The sequence below is a fragment of the Myotis yumanensis genome, unplaced genomic scaffold, assembly GCF_028538775.1.
Source record: "Myotis yumanensis isolate MYYU_CA2020_CCGP unplaced genomic scaffold, mMyoYum1.0.hap1 SCAF_2, whole genome shotgun sequence".
Lineage (NCBI taxonomy): Eukaryota > Metazoa > Chordata > Mammalia > Chiroptera > Vespertilionidae > Myotis > Myotis yumanensis.
Genome location: NW_027223753.1, coordinates 132,815,621 through 132,840,536, shown reverse-complemented (window position 1 = coordinate 132,840,536; position 24,916 = coordinate 132,815,621). Strand labels below are relative to the sequence as shown.

Here is a 24,916-nt window from a genome sequence, read left to right as displayed (position 1 = left end):
CCTCTGCACCCTAACTATTCCTTCTATTATTACATTCTTACTACGTTTATGATAATTGCCCTGCAGACCTTGAGAACAAGGATCATTTCCTATATATTTTAGTATCTGCAGTTCCTAGTAACATTCCTAATACAAAGTAGATACTGTATAAATGTTGGATAAATCAATAAAGCTGATAAATTCTTATTTTAAATATTGTATGTCATACTGTTAATCTACATTTAACACATAGTTTTATGACAGAAAATACAATAGCTACACGTTATAGCTATGGATGTCTCCTCAACCTTTTATAATTTCACTTAATGTGGAATATTTTGATCTGTATACTCTTACTGAAAAGAAGCATGAACTTTGCCCCAACAAATTACAGACTTTTAATTTCAGAATCTCTGACTCCTGACACCTAACTTAAAGAAAACAGAAGAAAAAGGAGGAGGAAGAAGAAGAAAATTAGTAGTTAACAACAGTAGTAGTAGTATTAACAGTGGCTTGCCTTTGTCTTAGAGATTTCAAACATAAGACTAAGCATATGATGATAGTATGCAAAGTTAACTGAATTAGTTAACTTTAAAAATAAAATATATACATATCTGAAACAGTGCTGGGAATATTCCATTCTAATCCTATATAATAAAGAGGTAATATGCAAATTAACCCTCACACCATCACAAGATGGCTGTGCCCACAGCGGAGGTAGGGTTCCTGTAACACAAGATGGCTGCACCCACAGTGGAGGCAGGGTTCCCATAATGAGCCATAACGAGTGATCAGTAGGGACCTGAGGCTGTGTGGCACTGGGCCGGGGCAGGGGACCTGAGGATGCACCCCCTGCCCGGCAGGGCTTGACGGGGGACCTCAAGGTGCGCCCCCGACCTGGGGGACCTCAGGCCATGCCCCCGCCCCAGTGCCAGGAGGGGGAACGTCGGGCCACTCCCCCCCATCTGGCAGGTCTTGATGGGGGACCTGAGGCTATGCCCCCTGCCCGGCAGGGCTTAATGGGGGACCTCAAGGTGCGCCCCCCCCACCCAGACCGGGGTCGGGGGACCTCAGGCCATGACCCCACCCCAGTTCTGGGCTGGGGGACCTCAGGCCATGACCCTGCCCCGGCACCAGGCCAGAGGACCTCAGGCCCCGCACCCCCCACCCAGCGGGGCTTGATGGGGGACCTCAGGCTGTGCCCTCCACCCCGGCCCAGGGACCTGAGGCTGCACCCCATGCCCATTGTGCACCAGGGGCCCTGAAGCTGTGCCCCCCCACTTGGCAGGGCTTGATGGGGGACCTGAGGCTATGCCCCCCTCCCGGCGCCAGGTCGGGGGACCTGAGGGTGCACCCCCTGCCCAGCGGGGCTTGATGGGGGTGGGGCCAGCCAGGCCTGGATCTAGCCCAATGGGGGTGGGGCCAGCTGGGTCTGGGTCTCGCGCAACTTCGAGGTGTGTGTAGGTGGGCAGGGACTTGACTCTGGGTCCCACGGCGCGCCCCAGACTCTGACAGGAAGAAGATTTTCATATACATTTTACTAATTTTCTTTCATCTCTGACACTTCTATTATAGAGAAAGGGCAAATAGCAATATCAAAATATTTCCTCTAATTAATTATCTTTTAATGTGCACAAATTTCATGCACCGGGCCACTAGTATAATTATATGTCTAAAGATTATTTTTCCACTATGAATACATCAACATTTTGAGTGCTGTGTTGATGAATGATGAAGGCCCATGCTCCACAGTCACTAGGTATCTCTTAGCTCAAGAGCATAACAAATGCAATGTTGGTGCTGTTTTTTTCAATGTTTCTTTTGAAATACAATTTTCACTGTCAAAGAACCACAAAGAACCACTTTAGCACCACTGATGTGGTGCTAAAGCCAATCCTTTGCGGGAGTAAGGACTGTTGTATGGATGATTTATATGAATTTTCAAAATGTTACAAAATAATCTAAGCTTCCTTTTTCAATGAGTTCACAAACTGGATTTTACTTGTCAACTGATGAGAAAAGAAAACCCAAAGGGGTCAGTATTTTAAATGTGATTGACTTCCTCTGAGGAAATGGATGACATGATACATTACTGCAATAAGATACCTATATTTTTGTTATAAATCATACTCTTCAATTCATACTTTCCCACCTAAAAATCATGTAAATTTCTCTTGCACAGAAAACATGGTCACTTTCTAAAAAGACTACATCTAAATCATTTTTAGCATATTTCCCCAGTTTTTCTTAATATATTTAAATTAAAAATGAGGCAGACAATCTGATTATGTAGTATGTACATGTATATTATGTAACAGAAATGGTCTCAGAAATTATTTTGAGAGATAATAACAATAAAGGTATACTTTCAATTGGCACTCTTTAATTAGAATTGGCTTCTCTTCAATTATTCCTTATATCCCTTCCCACATTCTCAACTTCTGAAAATGATTTGAGGGGACAGATGTTTGAGAGAGTTGTATGTAACTTTTTTCTTCATGTTTTATCAAGTAAATGGAAGATTCTAATTTTTCTAATCCTGTGTGGACAAATCAGAGAGTCCTTAATAAGTGTACAATGAGCTCATCTGCTTTGAGATCTTTCTCTTGTCATCACTGTGCCTTCCAGTATGCTTTTCATGTTGAAATATCAGGTTAGATTATTTTCATGATTATATACATTCATTAATTTTTTAAAGAATTTTTGAAAGACTATTACATATATTTTACTATACCATATCCACTAACATTAGTCTTTCTAAAAAATTTAACATCAAGAAACTTCTAATAAATAAAGTGTCTATTTTCATTTAAGTATCACATTCATAAAAATTTGTACAAGATTAATATTTGGTTGTAGAATATAGTGTTTTCATAAGCTAAAATTCTGAATACTATGCAGGCTGCCTATTTACTATAAATATGAATGGTTTCTGATAAGGTAAATGAATATATAGCCATAGAGAGCATCAAGTACCTTTGAATACCATATCTGTCAGCAAACAAAAGCAGATACAAGTCTAGGGCAATCAAGAAGTTTTCCTGGCTGACCAGAGTGGCTCAGTGGTTGAGCTTCAAGCTACGGACCAGGAGGTCATGGCCCAGTCAGTTGGGGCCGTGCAGGAGGCAGCCAATCTCTTATCATTGATGTTTCTATCTCTCTCTCCCTTTCCCTTCCTCTCTGAAATCAATAATATATATGTATATATTTTAAAAGTTTTCCTTATTTGTTTCTCACATATCCTTTCTACTCCTTTTCTCCCTCTGAGTGCCATCTTCTGTCAACAATACCAGGTCAGGCAGTATTTACTTGCTAGCTTTCTAACTGTTCTTTGCAAATACAAATGAGGATCCACTATCAATCCAAAAGAAAGAGAAACTTTTTTGTATGTGATACAGTGATAGATTCATCCCTGATGAGAAAAATACTATAGACTTTCTTCATTTTTTGGAGTCAGAAAATAAAAGAGAGATTGTGGCTAGAATTATTTTTGTCCCATTATCTTTTTAATCCCCAGGCTTGTAGATTTCAGAGAATTAAAACCATTTTCTGTGCCTATAGCTGGGGAATCCCTACTGTCCCCTTTATCATTATAACCACACAGCCAAGGGGTCCAAGAATTTCAGCTGCTTCAAGTGGCTCCAAAACCTCACACGGACCAGGCAGCAGAGTCAAGGAATATAGTTTAACTGCTCAAGGAGAATGGGCGATGGCTGTATGATGGTCTTTTCCCATCACATATGACTGCATGAACACCTACAACCATTGTGACTGAGATGTCAATTCTGTGCCCTGTGGATACGCTACTAAAGTGATGTGGTGCTAAAGCCAATCCTTTGCGGGAGTAAGATGATGGGAGAGAGGCGAGGCCACTAAAAAAGAGCCCAGTTGTTAGGACATAAGAAGGTGCCTATGTGAGCTTTATGTAAATGCAGGGTCTTCATGATGATTGAAATGTTATATGACGTTAAGGGAAATGTATTACATGGGGAAAACCTAAACTAAACTAAAACCATGCTTTAAGTAAAAGCAATACTAATAAAAATAAATTATGTGAATTGCTTTACATTTAAGTCTAACTACCATACAGCACGATAATGATCATATCATTATTTTTGTCAGATTAACTTTGCTCTAAATTTAATTACAGATGTGAATTCTAAATACTCAGCCCTTGTAATTTCATGTTTTTAAAAAATTATTTATTGACCCCCTTCTACATTCCAAAAAACAAATCATATAATGGGAATAAAAACCATTAGACAATGCCTGCTCCCATGGGGCTTACGGTCATGTTGAGGAGAGAGACAAGTACTGGGCAAATGTCAAGCAGAGGAACTAACAATCAATAAATTTTTAAGTAAAGTGAAAGACAGAAGGGGGATATCAATCTCAATCCTAGGGAGTCAGGTAAGAACCAGTAGAGTTAATCAAGAGAAAGGAGAGAATGAGTTAGAAGAACTTTTCAGCAAAAGGAACAGAAAATGCACTGGCCTCAGAAATGAGATACTGTAAAGTGAGTGTGAGGAGCTGCACAGTTGGAACACAATGCAAGGGAGTCCTGAAACATGAGGTAAGTGAAATAAGAATGAACCATATCCAAAAAGGACTTCAATATCATACTAAAGAATTTGACATCGTATGGCCATGGGGAATTACTGCAGAATTTCAAAAAGAAAAATGACAAGATCAGATCTACATTTCATATCAGATTTGGCTTTATCATGGTGAGTGAAGTAGAGCTCACACCTGGAGATATTCAGGACAGTTAGGAGCCAGTTGCAATAATTTAGGGGACAGATGCTGGTAGCTTAGATTAGGCTAATAAGGATGAAAAGAGTTAGATGGGCTTGAGAAATATACAGATACAACTAAAATATCATAGTGATAGATTGCATATGAGAAAGGGGAGTTGGAGATGAACTTTGACTTGGGCAAATGCAAGGTGGTAGGCATGGCAATTATTGAGATACTAGAGCAGTGATGGCGAACCTATGACACGCGTGTCAGAGGTGACACGCGAACTCATTTTTTCGGTTGATTTTTCTTTGTTAAATGGCATTTAAATATATAAAATAAATATCAAAAATATAAGTCTTTGTTTTACTATGGTTGCAAATATCAAAAAATTTCTATATGTGACACGGCACCAGAGTTAAGTTAGGGTTTTTCAAAATGCTGACACACCGAGCTCAAAAGGTTCGCCATCACTGTACTAGAGGCCTGGTGCACCAAATTCATGCACTCAGGGAGCGAGGTCCCTTAGCCTGGATCGCGAGAGGGTGCAAGCCAGTCCAAGGGACCCCACCAGTGCACGATCAGGACCGGGGAGGGATGCGAGAGGTTGGCCAGCCAGGGAGGGACCGCAGGAAGGCTCCAGGGCATGTCTGGCCCGTCTAGTTCAGTCCCAATCAGCTGGACCCCAGCAGCAAGCTAACCTACCGGTCAGAGCATCTGCCCCCTGGTGGTCAGTGCACGTCATAGCTACTGGTCGACCAGTCGACTGTCTGCCCCCTGGTGGTCAGTGCACGTCACAGTGAGCAGTTGAGCAGCCTTAGCATATCACTAGCATATTATGCTTAGATTGGTTGAATAGATAACTGGACGACCAGACACTTGGCATATTAGGCTTTTATTATATAGGATAGAAGAGAGGAAAAGAGACAGGTTGGTGGGGTTTCTATATTGTTTTTTGTTTTGTTAATGGGTGGGGCAGAAGTTCACTAGAAATTATGAGTTCTCTCTTGACAAATTGAGTTCTGTATGTCTGAGTGACTTCCAAATAGACATCTCTGGTAGAATATTGAATATAAAGTTCTGAGACAAAGGAGAAATATCTGAGTTTAGACCCATATTTGGGAGATAGTGTCTTATATCAGTTGAAGCCATCTGATAAATAGAAAAGAGCTCTAACTAACATCAGTTGCCTAAGGAAACCCAAAATTTATGGGATAAGCTAATTAAGAGCAAATTAAGAATATAAATAGAAGGAAAACATAGGATCCAAAGCTGCATTCTGGTTCAAATCCTCATGAAAGAATAAGGTGATGAAACCTAGGTTTGGGATGGTCCCAATAAGAAAACAATTTTAAACCACAGTAAAATCACTTGTGCCTTTTAAAAGACAATGCACAGTAATACAGTATTTCATTATCAGGGCAGGGGCAGAAGGAACATTCCAGCATGAGAACTGAAAGGGAAGAGATTGAGAATTACCTGGGTGCAGTCTTGGGAGGAATAAGATTGACAATTACCTGGGTGCAGTCTCTAAAGGAGTAAGATTGAGAATTATGAGAATGCAGCCTTTGGAGGAATAAGATTGCAAATTATGTGGGTACAATCTTTGGAGGAATAAAATGGAGAATTATGAGGGTGCAGTCTTTGGAGGAATAAGATTAAGAATTTTCTGGGTACAGCCTTTTGAGGAATAAGATTGAGAATTTTCTGGGTGTAGCCTTTGGAGGAATAAGACTGAGAATTATCTGGGTGCAGTCTTCGGACATCTACATAGGAAACCTTCTATTTGGGGACTTCCTCGTGCCATGTTTTGTCACATCTATTTAAATTACATTAGAACCAAAATAAATGTTTGCATTAACAGCCCTTACCTTAAGAGTTCTATCTGTAGAACCGGCAACTTTCTCCTTTGGCTTATCCTACTGGCTGCCTTCTGAGAATCAGAAGAGAACAACCAACTTCGATCATTTGAACATGGAGCATCAACTAACACCTGGGGAAAAAGAGGATACATAATGCAAATATGTGCTGAAAATACATCCTCAGACACAAAGTATATAGGGAAGCTATGTAAAACATGATCAAAAATAGCAAATAAAGACATTTCTTTTAAAGCCAAAAATACACCATGATAATTCTTCTTTATGACATTTCTTTACTAATACTTTCAACAAATTTCCTGTGCACTTTCAGTGTTTGGATTTTTGGAGGGGAGAGAGAGACGGGGGGGAGGTAGAGGGAGGGAGAATGAATGGGGGGAGGACTAAAAATCTACTAATGTCCCCTAATATTTCATATATTTGACAACTATAGCAAAAGATTTTATTAAAGTGACTCATTTTAAACAGATATTATATTTCTGCATTCTCAGCATTTATTTTTAGTAACTAATATTTCAATTTCAGTTTACTGAAATGTTCTTTTTCTTCAACTATCACATTCTGATATGAAATGTTACCAAATTGGAGCAATACAATGCACATGTTTGTATAGTGACACAAGTAATATCTTATCTTTTCCTAAATATCTTTGAAGTAACTGGAAATAAAAAACATTCTATAATCTCCAATCCCAATGTTACCACTTCCTTTGAACCATGCTGACCATCATATGAAAACTACTTCCAGGTTCACTTATCAGAATTTTCCAGGGTACTAAGAAACTGTATCAGGCTCTGTCTGGAAACAGATGGAAAACAAAACAATACAACAGTGGTATCACTGGGAGTCCATCCGTTTGTCACAATGTAATAAAGTACCTTGTCAAACTTTTCAGGCTGGGCATCTCCCATTTCTCTGCCATCCAATTCAGACACCTTAATTACATTTTCCAAAGGCTCCGGGATGAAAGATTCTAACGTCTGCCTCAGCCACCTCAATCTCAGACTATCATATTCATTACAATGAAGATAACCTAAAGATAAAGAATTTAAAAGTTTTAAAATGAATGCAATCGAATTGTTAAACTTCTACTTTTAGTTGACTAAATTTAAAAAGAAATAAATGTATTATATTTATGCAGAAATAGGGCTCAAAGGTAAGTATTATTATTATTTAAAAAACAGAAACTCACACACACTACATAAAACATTAATAGTTTTGCTTTTATACAGCTTCTCAGGAACTCTCAGTATTACTCATTCAAACTTAATTTTGGAAGTAAAAACCTGTAATATACAATACCTCAATTCTCCCTTAAAGCTGTTAAGAGTAAATGACATATTCTATTACATATACAGAGCTCCTTCCAGGACAGAACAGCTTCATGTTAAATAAAGGAAGATATGTGGTATGGGAGGAAACACATGTAAAATGCAATTATCACTATGGTTAGAAAGACATGGGCCCAAGTTATGAGCTGTGAGACTTCAGTGGGTGGGGTATAGAGAGAGCATAGTTAAGCCAAACAAAGGGATGATTCACATCTGGGGCAGGATGGAGCAGGACAGTGCAAGATTTCATTATGCTACTCAGAATGGAGCACAATTTAGAACTCCCTGTTGATTTCTTGAATTTTCCATTTAATATTCTGAGATCATGGTTAATCTTGGGCAACTGAAACCACAGAGAGAGAAAATGTGGATAAGGGAAAACTACTTTACAGAAGGCACTTAGTAAATGCCTCTCTCCCTAATAAAATCAATGTTTTGATGTTCCTTTATTTGAATATATGTACTTTCATTGTGCTATAAGTTATATGTAATATAATTACATAATATATATTTAAATACAAGTATTTTTTTAAAATTCATACAAGTATAAAGAAACACATTAAAAATTACCTGAAACTTTGTCTTCAGATAACTGCCATTTAATATTTTGATAAATAAGCATACTGTATATCTTTATACATACACCAGCACAAAAATTTACACAAATAGGATTATCTTTTGTGATATCATTTTTTCATGTCATTCTTCATCTACCCCTTCCACCAACTGCCCAACCACTCCCCCAAAAGGAACCTATATAATTATTTAAATATCCAGGATTATATTTATACACATCTCTGCCCTCTTACTCTCCACATACGTCTACTTCAAAGGGAATACCATCAAGTTAAGTGGTAGAGATATAATTTTTAAAGGTTGCTAAGTGGTACATGGAATAGATGTGTCATCCTTTATTCAACTATTACCAACTATTGGGCATTCACATTGTTGTCAGTAATAACAACATTCAATAAACATCTTTGTTTATTTTCATAATGTGGTTTTACTATTAGAGGTAGTACCAGAGGAATGGATAGGTTTGAGTAGGGAAATTATTAATTTTAGTAAATACTACTACCATGGCCCTCCACCAAACTCCCACAAGAAGTGTTATTATTAGCCTGACATGGGATGCGATGTTGTCGTGTAGTCCTTGATCTCTTAACAATTGAGCATCTTTCCATTTGTCTATTCACCATTTGGTTTTGCTTTTCTGTTAAGTGCCTATTCTTAGCTTTTGCCCCCCCTTTTTCTATTGTATTATTTATATTTTTCTCATTAACAAGACATATATTATAGTTATTAACCCTTTATCTTCCATCTGATTTGTAAATGTTTCCTAAATTGTCTTCTGAATTCATTTGAAGTATCTTTTTTAATATATGTTTCACAATATTCTTATGGTCAGTCATATCACTTTTATAATTTTGGTCTTAAAGTGTTCTTTTCACCGTTTGATTTTCATCTGATTTGTCTAAACATTCAAGCAGATCACATTTGTCACCAACCTACACAGGACAGGAACCAGCTTACCAAGAGGGCAGGGTGAGACACTGCTCTTTCATGGAAGGCCTTCTGATAGTCCATCCAGGATGAGACTCACATTGGGCAGGTGGAGCTGTCCTGGCTTAAAAGCCCCACATCCCACAGGTGCCCATACCTGGTCTAACAACTCCACAGGCATAGCTTCCAGGGCCCCCACAAGGGACATGCTAAGTTAAGAATCACTGCATTTAGGGTTTATTTATTCTTTCTCCCAGTGCACATGCATTTTACCAATCAGGTCATTTTTATCAGAAGCAATGTTGCCTAGAAACATCGTGATAATCTCTGCCAGGTTACCAGGGAAGCAAAGTAAGAGAACTAATTGAAGATGAAACTCTAATGCAGAGGGGGATACATTTTTGTAAACTCTTGTCTCAAATACATACATGTATGTACAAATGTGTGTATGTGTATATACATCTCTATATATTTGTAACATGTGTTATCTTCTTCTGATTGTCACTCTATTGTTAAAAACTTTTAATTGACTTCCCACCATCCATTAAATAAAATTCAGGCGCCTAGCCTCCAATTCCAGGTCTGTGATATTGAAACCTCAAGACAACCTTTCCATTTTAACCTCTCACTATTCACCAACATACTCTGTACTCCGCCAAACCTGGCTGATTAGTCTGTTTCTCAAACATATTTTGTGCCTCTACTATAGAACTTACCATATTTTTATCTCAGATGAGAGGTGTTCAAGTGTATTGCTTATCTTTTCTACTACCAGGACTCCAAATTTCTATATGACAAGAGCTCAGGAGATGGCATCAATTTTGTTAAAGGGAGGAAGAGGTAGAAAATCAACTTAGAGCTGCATATACACAGGTAGGATATTTTTTTATTATTTAGTTTTCATGTTTATTTTGAATGGTTTCTGGAGGATTTGCTAATGAAGCTTATGGAGAGGTGTCTAAAAGTTGTGTCTTAGCCTGGCATCACTAGAACACAGCTTAAGACAAATGTTTATGTTATCAAAAGGGTGTAATCCCAGGAAAGCATGAGTGAGAGAAAAAAAGGAAGTAAGTCATTCAAGGAGGGAGCACTAATGTAAGAGGGTCTGTAACCAAGCTGGCTACAGCTTAGCTCAGTCTCTCAGGATATGTCCACAGTCTGGAATTACTGAGCCTTGGAAGAAAAGACAAAGAACAATCTGCTAGTTTCTTCTTGTCTCCCGCCTTTCCTTGGTTAATGTTCATTCCAAGTGTTGGTAACTCCCACACACAGTGGGTCTGAGTTACCTGGCCCTTCCAGGCAAATGCTAAGGAAGCCAGAGAGTGCCAAGGCGAGGTATTGCAAGCACTCAGATGTGGTCATCTCTGCTTGTCAGCTGGCCCCTTTCCAGAGGCTCCTCGATTGGTGGCAGTGGTAGCATTGGCAGCAGACACCTGCAGGAAGGCCATGAGCCTTGGCTAGGTTTCTCCAGTCTGGAAATAAATCAAAGCAACTCAAGCTTTGAGGTGAGGGGTGGGAAGAAACACCAAGCCAAGCAAATCTGTGTGGTTCATAAACTGGGGCAAAGAGAGCCCCCCAAAGTTACTCCGTCTCTGCCACTGCTTAGTAGGTACCAAGAGCCGCAAAGGGAAAAAACAAACAAACATGTCTTAATTATCTTCTATTCTATTTCTCCATTTTATGGTTTACAGATTTCATAGTCTATTTCTAGTCTTTTAATAGTAACCCTTAAAGTTTTAACACGGATATGTAAAAGAAAAATCTAAATTAAGTAAATCTTTACAATTCTTCCTAAAAGATTCTTACAAGAATCTTGTAAGAATCCTTACCCAATTAGATGCCACTGTTATTATATATGTGGGTTTTATTTGGCTTACATTTCTAACTGCACAAAACATTATCATTGGCTTCTATAGTCAATGTCTGTTAGATTTTCCCATCTGCTTTGCTCTTTATTTTTTGGTATCTTCTATCTTTCACCTAGGATAGAGTTTTTCTTTTTCCTGACGCATATCCTTCAGAATTGTTGGTGGCAAACTCTTATCTCTTTGTCTTTATCTTAAAAAAAAGGGGGGGGGGGCGGGATTTCACTTTTTTTCTCCAAGATTTTTAGGTGACTATACTTCAGGAATCACAGTCATCTCTTCTTAGCCCATTGAAATCATCATTCCTCTGAATGCAGGGTTTCCGTTGTTACTCTCAAGGTCAACTCTCAGTCTAACTGTTGTTCCTCTGCAGGTAAAATTTCCTCCCTGGCTTCAATTAAGATCTTTTTAGTTTCAGTGTTCTGCAACTTCACATAATGGTATACATTGCCTTAATTGTGGTTCCAAAATTTCAGAGGGTATTTCCCACCCTCACCCACCACCAAAGTTGAACACAGTTTCTTTTCAGTCCCTTGGAGAGGACAATTTCTTCCTAGTTTACCTGACATGGAGAGAACAGCACTTTTATGTAACTTAATCTAGTAGATGTTTTATTTAGGCAGTTTCTGGCTTTGTCTTCTATTCCTGCATTTTCATGAAGTAATAAAAATCAACATGTAAGTTTTTTCAGATTAAGTAAATGCACTCAAGTAAGTCAAAAGCCACCTTCAATGCTCAATTTACCTTCTAGGTTCCTCCTATCTCTTAGATTTTGGCCATTGAGTATTTGAAAATGATTAATACATTTAAAAAGATTTTGTCTTTCTTTAATATTATACCCTACCCTTTTTGGTTGTTTTCACCAGGAGGGTTGGCTATCGTACCTAGTCTGCCATATCTCAGGAAACAGAAGTCTTAGTAATTTCTATATCCCTCACTGCTCTACACCTACCATCCAATGCCTTTCACAAAATATGTACTCACTAAATGTGATTGAGTTTATTTGAAACATGCCATTATAATAAAAATACTTAAACATAATAGAATATTTACTACAACTGAAAATCAGGTAGTTTTTCATTAAATGATAGTTTTAGTAGCGATTCTCAATTCAGTGCTTTAAAACAGCTCCCAGTTGAAATATAATTTTATTATAAATTACTGTTTTGCTTAGAGAATTTAATTTTAAATAGTCTTAGGTTGGTTAAACTTTTAAAAATATGCACTATAAGGCATCGCAACCCAGGTTTCATATAAATATTAAGTCTTATTACACTGAGATAAATTTCATGCTGAGATTGTCAAAAACTAAACAAAATATTGATGTTTTTCATCTAAGTAGAAGGGGAGAGATGAATTTAACAAATTCCTGAAAGAGTCATTAAGGCATTTATACATGCTAGCCTTTGGTCCATGAAAAGGAACTAAAAAAAGATGTTTCACTCATTAATTTATTTTGGCACACATAATTTAGAAAAAAAACAATTCTGCTTATTTTTTTGTCCTGCTAATTATTCCTTGGAGCCTTAAGTCATAATGTGATTGTTTCTTTGTTTGTCTAGTTGAATTTATTGGGGTGACATCCTATATAATACATGGGTAATATGCAATTTGACATTCACGCCCTCGCAGAAGATGGCAGCCCCATGTGGTCCAAGTTGGTCACCACAAGATGGCCTGCAGGGGAGGGCAGTTGTGGACAATCGGGCCAGCAGGGGAGGGCAGTTGTGGGCAATCGGGCCAGCAGGGGAGGGCAATTGTGGGCAATCGGGCCAGGAGGGGAGGGCAGTTGTGGGCAATCAGGCCAGCAGGGGAGGGCAGTTAGGGGCAACCAGGCAGGCAGGCAGGTGAGCGATTAGGAGCCAGCGGTCCAGGATTGTGAGAGGGATGTCCGACTACCGGTTTAGGCCCGATCCCCGGGATTAATATTTGACAAAGGAGGCCAGGACATACAATGGGATAAAGATAGTTCATTCAAAAAATGGTGTTGGAAAAGCTGGACAGATACATGCAAAAAAATGAAAATAGATCACCTTTTTAAATGATAGACAAGAATAAACTCAAAATGGATTAAAAAACTTAATGTTAGACTTGAAACCATAAAAATCCTACAAGAAAATATAGGAAGTAAAACTTCAGACATCTCTCGTAGCAATATTTTTTTCTGATGTATCTCCTTGGGCAAGGGAAACAGAAGAGAAAATAAACAAAAAGGACTAAATCAAACTAAAAAGTCTTTGCACAGCAATGGAAATCAACAAAATGAAAATATAACCCACTGAATGAGAGAACATAATCGCTGATACATTTGATAAGGGATTAATATTCAAACTTATAAATAACTTTTAAAACTCAACACCAAAAAACCCCAAACAATCCAATTAAAATATTGGCAAAGGACCTGAGTAGACACTTCTCCAACGAGGACATACAGATGGCCAATAGACATATGAAAAGATGCTCAACATCACTAATCATCAGAAAAATTAAAACCACAATGAAATATCACCTCACACCTGTCGGAATGGCTATCATCAATAAAATTAACAAACAACAAGTTTTGGCAAGGATGTGGAGAAAAGGGAACTCTCATGCACTATTTGTGAGAATACAGATTGGAGGACTGGAGTAACCACTGTGGAAAACATTATGGTATTTCCTCATAATATGATTGTTTTATATGTCATTTTCTATGTAAAAATTGTAATAATGATACTGTCCATAGAGTAAACGTGCTGAAAAAGCTATCTGGAAACAATGTAACAAATTTACACAAAAATACAAAATGATAATAATGAATTTTAAAATACATTTGAGAGTATAAATACCCTAAGGATCTGGTTTATTAATCACCTATTATGGACCGGCACAGTGCTAGTTGTTACAGACACAAAGGTAAACCTCCAGGAGCTGGCTAATGGAGGATGTTGGACAAGACAGCAGTTGAGTAACACTGGGAGAATGTAGAACAGAAGCAACAGCTAATATTTTAGTGAAAACTTGCCACTCACCTAGGGCAATTTAGGCAACTTCTTTTTGTTTTGTTTAAAATGGGGACAATGCCCAAATAATGAGTTGCAGCATTAAATGAGATCATATGCACTGTGCTCCTCAGAGCCCTAGGACTTCAGAAAGATGTTTATAAGGAGATTCAATCTAACATGCTGGAAGCAGAGACTACTAAAAATGTTTGAAAAACATAGATTTATGCAATGTGATTAATTTACTCCTTAGCACATATTGAGTGTTCCAAGTTGGTTTTTATTTTTATTATCCCACAAAGAAGATGCAACTAATGCAGGGAATTTAGGGAAGTGGATTCTTGAGTGAAAACCTGAAGAATGGAAAGGAGTTAGTAGGAGAAGAGGGGAGAAATAGCACCTATAGGGTATGAAGGAAGCCAAGAGCAATTCACAGTAAAGAAAGGAATCTTTATAATCTTCTCTATCACCAAAGATTAACCTGATGTCAAAAATATATCACTAACAACAAAGAGAATTTCATGCCTGGAGAGATACAGCATGAAACTGATCAAGCCACTCTGCCAAAGTCAGTCATTCTTCATGTATTATTGTTTTCCTATTTGAATCTGAACTGTTTGCTCTTTTTCTATAAACACCAGGACTTATCACAGATTATGTTGACCAAAACAAACAAACAAACAACAACAACAACAACAACAAAACCAATGGATAGTCTGTCACTGTGCTTACAGGTGGGAGCAGCTAGACCAACAGAGAAGTAGAATAATTTTTTTTAATCAACCTCAAATATGAGCTTTTTAATCCTTCAAAGCTGTAAGCCTCTTGGCCCAGAATAAAGTTCAGTACTGATCCAAAGAAATTTGGTGTATAAATGCACATATAGCCAAGCCATCACTTTAAATTTTGCTTATAAAAGCTTTGATTAGCATTGCTTCTGCATTCCAAATTCAAGCACTATAGCTAACCTAATTTGGGCTTTGAGCATCAGCATGAAGACATCTGTACTTCTTAGTAAACCATTATCATTAGTCCTACTTAGATGAAAAGCTACTTTACTTGGATCACTGCCCGTAGTTCATTACCCTTGATGTAAGAACAGAAGATTATTCTCCACTTCAAAGTCCTAGAATATATCAATTTGTCTTAGAATCCCTCAATCACCTTCAAATCATCTTCCCTACCATAAGCATGTAAAATATTTACAGCTTACTAATAAAGATAATTTAAGATTAAAACACCCTCTCTTTAAAATGATACCAAAAATTGACATTTCTTTTCCACCTTTTGTAATACTAAAAATTCTATTTTCAAAACTGATGTAACAGCCAAAATAAGAATACTGTCAAAGAATACAGAGTGAAAGTAAAGCCCAGTACTCCTTATGACACATGATTCCATAAAACTTCAACTTAAATTATTACAAAATAATCTCTTTTGTTATTTCTTATATAAAAATACAGCAAGCTGTAATATCAGAGTTTTAATCACCATTCTGAAACACACAGGATGTTTGCTCTTAAATATACTGTTAACTATATATTTGTACCAAAGCTTAGTACAACTGGATTCCTGGTTCTCATAAAAATATTTGTAATCTGTTTCAACAGGGAATGCTCTCCAATGGAGATATAAATGAGCAGTCTTCAAACTGGGATACGCATGGCCCGGGATACACACAATGTTCTAAGGGATATATGGGCGTGGACAGTTTCGTAAGAATCAATTTTCAGATCAACTTCCTAAAGGAGGAGAAGGCTTGAGTCAGGGCACTTTCACCAACTTTACATATGGGGAGCCAACTTCCTAGCCATCCAGAACCTTATTACTGAAAACTGTGCCAGGGCGTAGAAGCCTCCAAAGCACCAAAGTTCAACACATTGGAGCCTTGGCTGAGAAAGTGAATGAGTCCAACAACTAGGTGACAGACACAGCCTTTTGTAACTGAGATGGTTCCAATACTTTGCCTTCAACAAAATAAAAAGGGAACCTAGAGAGTGCTCACCTAGCTGATAATTAAAATAAAGCTTGATGAAAGATAACTGTGTGATGTGGGTTATAACTCCGGAACTTGAAAAACTAGGAATCTACTATATAACACAGCTCCCACTACTTCCATCTTCTTACCTATGTGAACAACAGCATTTGCATTTATAAAAACAAAACCATCAAACAAACAAAAGAGATAGAATTAATGCTAAACCTCATCTCATCTAGCTATAAGTAATTTTTTTAAGTCCCATGGTCTCATTAAAAAAATGATGATGAATGTTGACTAATTACTTTTAACAAATATTTATGAAAATATACATTATATACATTTCATCATTTTTGTGCTAGGAATAATGGTAAATGACAATTCACTTCAAAAGAACTTTAAATCTTTTAGAATTGCATTGTCCCACTTGTGGGCTGGTTCAAATGAAATGAGCTGTAAATATAAAATACACACTAATTTTGGAAATTTTCTAAGAAAATAAGAATGCAAAATATCTCATTAAAATTTTTATTCTGATTCCATGTTGAAATGAAATTTTGGATGTACTGGATTACAATGTATTATAAAAATTAACTTCATCTGTTTCTTTCTACCTTTTTAATGAGACGAAAGGGACCCAAGTTTTGCAACCCCAGAGCTGACTTTTGGGATACTGACTTTAGTACTCAGAAAGGACATTTTGATACCGTTGTAATCAACCTAGTTATTAATAACAGGAAAGGAGCAAAAGAAAGGCCAAATATTATAGGTGTGCTATTTGTGCAGATCTGCCAGGGAGCTGCAGTTTAACACTCCCCAGGGAATCACCAGTTTATCCCCACAGATTGCTGGGGGAAGGGACTGGACAAGGGGAGAATAGATGCATGCCCAGTAAAGTCTGGGTGAAATAGGGAAGGTACTTGTCTGTCAATCATACCTGGGAACAGGTCATTGGCCAGAATGGGCATGGCCACAGCAAAAGCTCAAAATTTGGGATATTTAATCCCCAAAGCAAAGGAGTTTGCTCTCTTGGTTCCTCTTGGCTGATTCCTGGCTTGCAGGGCTCTGGCTCCTGCTTCCTGGCATTCTCCTGTGCGGCCCACGGCCATGTGGATCCCACACACAATGGACTAATGAACTGCAACTAGCCTGATGCTGAACTGGACCCAGCTGCAATATGGAATGGAAACTCTGCACACTGGCTTTCTCTTAGCTCTACCAAATCCCCAACTACACTTCTTCCAGGACTGGATTAAGGGAAATGGCATGTTTGAAACAGAGATGAAAGTCTATACAAATAAAAATCACTTATCCTCCTGTGTGAATCTCAGAAAATTCTTTTTCTTAAGATACTGTAAGGCCTCCACTCCCAGCACAATAACAACTTGATTCTCCTCTTTTCCTGTCTATAAAATTCAGATGGAAAGACTTGCTGTAGGAAAGAAATCTTACCTTACTCATCTTACCCTAATTTGAATTAAGTATGATGGATAGGAGGGCTCCAAGCAGGGGCCTGGAAACTAGATTACTCTTGTGTCCCCCTGATTCTGGGTTGCCTAGTAAGAATGTGCCTACGGCCTGGTTGGTGTGGCTCAGTGGTTGAGAATCGACCTATGAACCAGGAGTCACAGTTCCATTCCCAGTCAAGGTACATGCCCTCATTGCAGGTTCGATCCCCAGTATGGGGCATGCAGGAGGCAGCCAATCAATGATTCTGTCTCATCATTGATGTTTCTATCTCTCTCTTCCTCTCCCTTTCTCTCCGAAATCAATAAAAATATATTTTAAAAAAATGCACCGACGAAGCTTGTTCTGCTCTTCCTCAACTAGCTGTGAAATCTCAGACTCCTGCCTCCTTTCTCCTTTGTCCACAAAGACATATAAACGTCAACAGCCCAATGCATTTTGGGGTCTCATATTTCATGACAACCCCTGGCATGTAATAAACTTTGGACGTTTTCTCCTGTTAATCTGTCTTTGTTAATTTGATTATTGTAGGAAATAGGCCTCTGTGATCCATCTTCAGCATAGACCACTTTTAGAGAAAACTAAAAGCATGTGGCCAGTTGGTTACTGAAGTTTCCCAGGACAAACAGGATGTAGGGAGGAGGGGAGAGAGTATAAGAACAAAGAACTGTATATGTGACCAGTAGCACATTTTCCAGGAAGATCCGCCACAGCTAAACAAAGGGAGGTGGAGACAACTAGAAAGGCCTCAACTCATTTATTTTTAAATAACCCAATGGGAGACAATAGACCTAGGCGAAGTATGGGGAAAACTGTTAACCCCATAGTACTCAACCAATGAGGAACTGAGGGAGGGACTCTCAGACACTAGGAATAAATAGCCTGTGATCACCGCTTCAAGTGTGTGCCTGTTCAACCAGACAACTGATCTTGCAAGACCGCATTAAAAGTCTTGTTTTCGCCATTCCTGTCTCCGAGTCCATTATTTGAATTTGTACAAGTGAACGTTTCTTACAATTATTAACTGGGAAAAAACATAAAACTATTTGTTTAGCCCTCAAAAGACTACCCAAAAGTTTTAAATTATATGTAAAATTGGGGCCCAGTGCATGAATTCATGCACCTTTAAAGGAACTATGGGCCTTGAGGATAAGGTGGGCACAGGGGAGGGTCTTGGCCCATCCTCCACGCCACCACCCAGCCCCTCCCGCCACGACCCTTGGTCCCCTGTCTGCCAGCAGCCCCTCTCCCGCTGCTGCTACCACTGCTCCCACACACTGACGGCGCTGGCCCCGCTCGCACCCACTGACAGCACAGAGCGATTGGGGCTGGCACCAGCAGCGGGTGCAAGCAAGGCCAGTGACATCAGCAGGTGCGAGCAGCGGCTACTGCCCAAAATTGCCCCTCAGGAGCAGAGGGAGGTGGAGAAGCCCTCAGAAGCAATTGGGCCAGGAGTCGCCGCTCACACCCGCTGATGGCATGGAGCAATGGTGCAAGCGGGGCCGGTGCTGGCAGCAGGTGCTAGCGCTGAGCAGGACCACAGCACACAGGAGCAAAGAATTTTCAGTAACCACCAGAGGCTCGCCCCGCCGTGGTCTGGCGCCTCCGCTACCTGCTCCACCATTCCACTGCGGCCGATGCCTGCCATGTTTCACACACTGCCACCTACTGCCGATGTCTGCCATGTTCCACACGTGCCCAATGGTGGTCAGCGCACGTCATAGCAACCGGTTGTTCGGTTGTTCCGCTGTTTGCATACTAGGGTTTTGTATATATATATAGATGTCACATTATATTCCTACTAGAGGCCCGGAGTACGGGATTCGTGCACTGGTGGGGGACGTGGCCTGCAGGGATTGGCCCACTGTGGGAGCGCTGCTCATCCTGGTCAGCCAAGTGGCTGTGGACCTGCCAACTGAGTGGCTGCTCCCTGGTCCGGCATCTTCCGTGGAGCCAGAGCACTCGCCTCTCCAGGGGACCTGATCGAGGCTGGGCCCCAGGACAATAGCACTGAGAGGCAGCAGAGTAGGTCTCAGTCCCGTGGTGGCCACAAACCCGCCTCCCAACTTCCAGGGTCAGCTCTGTGGAGCCTGGTGGCAGCACTGTACAGCCTGTGGGTGTCTGGAGGAGGCATCAGGGAGTGAGGAGGAGGAGCCTGGGGCAGGGAGACGATGATCACAGCCCAGGTTCCTGTCTGTCAGCCTGGGGTTCGCAGTGGGAGCAGCTGCTCATCCCGGTCAGCTGAGTGGCGCTCCCACTGTGGTAGCGCACTGACCACTAGGGGGCAGCTCCTACGTTGAGTGTCTGCCCCCTGGTGGTCAGTGTGCATCATAGCGACTGGTCGACCGGTCGTTCTGATCGTTCTGCCATTTGGTCGCTGGGCTTTTATTATATAGGATTGAGCAGAATTGCCATAGAACCTTATGGTCCAATGATACAAAAAAATGATTTTAAATGTATATGTTTCTGCTTCACAGTACTATTACAAGGAAGTCAATATGACTCTTAAGTTTAAATGTAATAAAATTTTTTAAATCTTTGTTATTAGTATATCAGAATTCATATTATCTGATAGATTTTCATTCCCAACATGTAATTTTGTTCCCAATTACCTACTCGGATTAAGTAACTGGGGAAAAATATTATTTACACTGAATTCCTCAACTAAAATTTCCATTCTTTCCATATTGTCCTGGTTTCATGCTTTCAAAGTCTGCAAACTCAATCTCACGTTTCTCCCCCAGATATGTTAAAAGCACTTTATACAGATGGACATTGAAAAGTGGTTGATAACTGAAAGCAAAGCACACTACCTGGACAAGCACACTGCAGCAGAGCGACTGATTTGCCTCCAGGAGCAGCACACAGATCCAGAACCTTCTCTCCGTCCCTTAATTCAAGAGCCAGTACTGGGAGAAGAGAGGCAGCATTCAGGAGATAGTATTTTTTTAGGTTTCCAACTTGGTGTCTTTCTGAAGGTATCCGGTGGGGAATTCTGCTAAGATAACACTTCATTGATTTAGGATAATAGGGTAAAGATCCTTGAAAGAGTGTGTGATAGCCCTTGAAATGTAAATCCTTTTCCAGTTCAAAAGGGTAATTGAATCGGTTAAGAAGAACAGCATGTTGCCAGCATGATGGAGATATTAATATATCCCTAGAAATACAAAAACAAAAGAATGTTATTATAAACGCTAATACAATTTTATATTACTAATCTAGGAACTGTGGTCCTAGTTTTACATTTTACTTACCTGAGATTTTCAGAGCCAAGATCAGTATTACTGACTTTCCTTTTGCCTCAGGCTCCGATATGACTCAACCCAGCACTTATAATCCTGTCTTTATTTAAATCTTTGACATTTTGTTCATCTTTTGGTTTTTCCTTTTATATCAATTTTGGCCATTAAAATATTATTTATGTTGAGTATAGATAAATGTTAGATGCCCTTAAAATTCTGCAACGTTGAGAAATGCCTCGCTTGCTTCAGCTTAGTCCCTCCCTGCAGAGTATCTTGCCAAAAACAAAACAAAACAAAACAAAACATGGCCTGCCTTTACATACCTCTAAATCCATCAAAATAGATTCTAGTCAATCATTCTTTGCACAAGGAAGTGTTTTTCTTAGAGACAAAATTTAAAACCTGAGACTATTAATATCAGAAGGAAAATTACTATCATTAAAGGGTGTTTAAATTATGTGTTAAAATTTTCCTTATGAAGATAAGAGTATGGAAAGCTAACTACAGTGAACTGTACAGTAACAGAGTTAATGAAGTGATCAGTGGATGGCTTAAAAATCTCTTACGGATAGTGCAGGCTCTCACCACTTCCCGCAGCAAATTTACCTTCCTAATGTTTTATTTAGTCCAACAGTTAGGTCTCTTGACAATCACAGGTTCACATCAACTGGCAGATGATACAGCAGGAAATATTTAATTGATCTATGAGCTGACCTTTCTAGCTGAGTTATTTGGCAGCCTCATTAACCATCATCAATTAAATAAATTCCAGCTGCTGCTCACCCTGGAGGTGTCCATGTGAGGAATGGCTGAATTGAAATGTAACACCTGTGACTTGAAGTGTGCCACGTGAATTTCCATCAGGAGCTTATTTGTAAGTCTGCTTTCTCCTTTTTATTATGATGGTGCATCATATGAGCCCCGTGCATCTGTTTCAGTATTCTAGAGGATGACAAACCCTTTCTTTAATAATGTGCTTCACAAACTTTAGCATGCATCAAGTGTCCGTAAAAGACTGCTGGGTGCTAATGCCAGAGTTTCTGATTCAGTAGGTCGTAGGTGGGACCGGAGAATTTGTATTTCTAGTTAGGTCTCATATGATACTGATACTGCAATCCCAAGACCACTATGGGGACCACTGCATTAAGATGAACCTCAAAGGGAAATCCGTGAATGCCACTAATGTAAATCTTATGTCAGTCCATCCTAATCTTAACTCTGCAAACAGGGTAAAAATCTACCCAAGGTTCTGAGTCATGTAGTAACAGGGAAATAATGATTAGAAACATAATTAATACAGACTGGAGTGCCTTGGCTTACATCATGTGTCCACCCCTTAACTGACAAGGGTAGAAAACTTCCAATTGGTTAATATCTGACAGGGCAAATCTCCATTCTTTTTTTTTTCTTTATAATGTCCAAATCTACTTTTTTTAATTATTAAATCTTTATTGTTCAGATTATTACATTTGTTCTTTTTCCCCCCATAAGTTCCTTCCACCCAGTTCCCATCCCACCCTCCGCCCTCACTCCCCACCCACTGTCCTCATTCATAGTTGCGCGATTTTTGTCCAGTCTCTTCCCGCAACCCCCACACCCCTTTCCTCCCCAACAATAGTCAGTCCATTCCCTTTCTATGACCCTGATTCCATTATAATCACCAGTTCATTCTGTTCATCAGATTATTTATTCACTTGATTTTTAGATTCATTTGTTGATAGATGTGTATTTGTTGTTCATAATTTGTATCTTTACCTTTTTCTTCTTCTTCCTCTTCTTAAACGATACCTTTCAGCATTTAATATAATACTAGTTTGGTGGTGATGAACTCCTTTAGCTTTTCCTTATCTGTGAAGCTCTTTATCTGACCTTCAATTCTGAATGATAGCTTTGCTGGATAAAGTAATCTTGGTTGTAGGTTCTTGCTATTCATCACTTTGAATATTTCTTGCCATTCCCTTCTGGCCTGCAAAGTTTCTGTTGAGAAATCAGCTGACAGTCGTATGGGTACTCCCTTGTGGGTAATTGAGTCTCTTTCTCTTGCTGCTTTTAAGATTCTCTCTTTGTCTTTTGCTCTTGGCATTTTAATTATGATGTGTCTTGGTGTGGTCCTCTTTGGATTCCTTTTGTTTGGGGTTCTCTGTTCTTCCTGGACTTGGAAGTCTATTTCTTTCACCAGGTAGGGGAAGTTTTCTGTCATTATTTCTTCAAATAGGTTTTCAATATCTTGCTCTCTCTCTTCTTCTGGCACCCCTATAATTCAGATGTTGGTATGCTTGAAGCTGTCCCAGAGGCTCCTTACACTATCTTCGTATTTTTGGATTCTTTTTTCATTTTGCTTTTCCGGTTGGGTGTTTTTTGCTTCTTCGTATTTCAAATCTTTATCTTGATTCTTGCGATCCTCTGGTCTGCTGTTGGGAGTCTGTATAATACTCTTTATTTCAGTCAGTGTATGCTTAATTTCTAGTTGGTCCTTTATCACAACATTGAGGGTCTCACTAGATTTCTTGAGGATCTCACTACATTTATCGGCGGTCTCACCAGTCTTTTCGAGGGACTTACTAAATTTATCGGCGGCTTCTAGATAGTTCTTGAAACACCTTAAAAGTATGGTTTTGAACTCTATATCCAGTAGTTTGCTTTCCTCCATTTCTGTCATTTGTGTCCTGTTTCTTTGTCTCCGCATTTTTTATGCTTCCTTGTGTTAATAAAGTGGTTTTCTGTGCTAAGTATCCTCTAGGGCCCAGTGGTTCAGCCTCCCCAATTACCTGAGGAGGACACTCTTGGTGCTCCCCCTTGTGGTCTTTGTGCACAGTCTTATTGTAGTTAAGCCTTGATTGTTGTAAGTAACACTGGGAGGGGTTGACCTCCAGGCCAAATGGCTGTGAGAATCAGCTGTGTCTGCAGTGGGAGAACTTCTGTCCTGGAGCTCTAGGGAGGTGCTAATCTAGCCTCTGCCTGAGGCCATCCAGCAAATGCCTCCGTGCAAGGCTTGGGCGGGGCGGGTCCCAGGGATCAACAGGGCGGGCAGAGCGAGCAGTTATGGCTGCTCTCAGTCCTGCCTTCAGAGGTCCCGCTTCTCAGTGTCCCAGCAATCGCTACAAGTACCTCTGAGAGAAAGCTGCCCTCAAGTTCCGACCGATGCCAGACAGTCCCACTTCTCCCGTATGAATCTAGGTCCCCAGAGACTCACCCAGCCAGAACTGGAGCTCAGAGCCTGAGACTCCCTCCCGATTGAAAAAGACAACCACGCCCTCAGCCGCCAGCCTGGTCCGAGTGCGCCTCTGTACCTTAGTATTTTACTTCCGCACCGCAGCTCCTCTGAGTCTCGGTATGCTTTTCTCTTTCCTCCTAGTTGTAGAATTTCCACTCAGCCAGCCTTCCTGTGGTTCTGGGTGATGTCCGTTCCATCTTTTAGTTGTATTTTTGAAGTGGTTGTGCGAGGCAGCAATCTCTGGTGTTTACCTATGCCGCCATCTTGGTTTCTCCTTCCAAATCTACTTTATGCTTATTCTTTCAGATGAACTTTAGAATCAGGTAGTCAGTTTAAAATAATTATAAAATATCTGTATAGCTAGTTAGTAACTTTGATTAGAATTATATTAAATACACTAAATTTGGGGAGAATTAACACCTTTATTGTATTCAGTACTTCCAAACCTAACCACAGTATTTATTCACCTTTCTTTCAGATCCCTTAGTAAAGATTATTAATCTTGCACAGTTCCTTTTAGCCTTATTGTATAAAAGGACTGTTAGCTTAGGAACACAACTGATTTTTGTATATCATCCACTATCTTGAAGGATGAAGAGGAACTCGCCATAGGACGCAGTGAGAAAGGAAATTCTAGGGTGAAGGCAGCGGCACATGTCCAGGCACGAGGTTACGAAGGACAGTGCATTTTGGGAATTAAAAGCAGTCCATTGTGACTTGTGAGAGACAATTATATGGG

The 24,916-nt window shown here is 39.6% G+C and overlaps 1 protein-coding gene across 2 annotated transcripts in view; it reads right to left on the bottom strand.

The window, feature by feature from the left end:
* The window catches only part of NSUN3 (NOP2/Sun RNA methyltransferase 3), a 68,406-nt gene that overhangs the window by 31,109 nt on the left and 12,381 nt on the right, over positions 1-24,916 (bottom strand). For both annotated transcript variants that reach the window (XM_070406042.1, XM_070406040.1), the window contains exons 3-5: positions 20,535-20,878; positions 7,475-7,629; positions 6,588-6,709 (exon numbers count right to left, since the gene is read on the bottom strand). In XM_070406042.1, the coding sequence (XP_070262143.1) occupies positions 6,588-6,709; positions 7,475-7,629; positions 20,535-20,878 (621 nt within the window). The remainder of the gene's footprint in view (positions 1-6,587; positions 6,710-7,474; positions 7,630-20,534; positions 20,879-24,916) is intronic.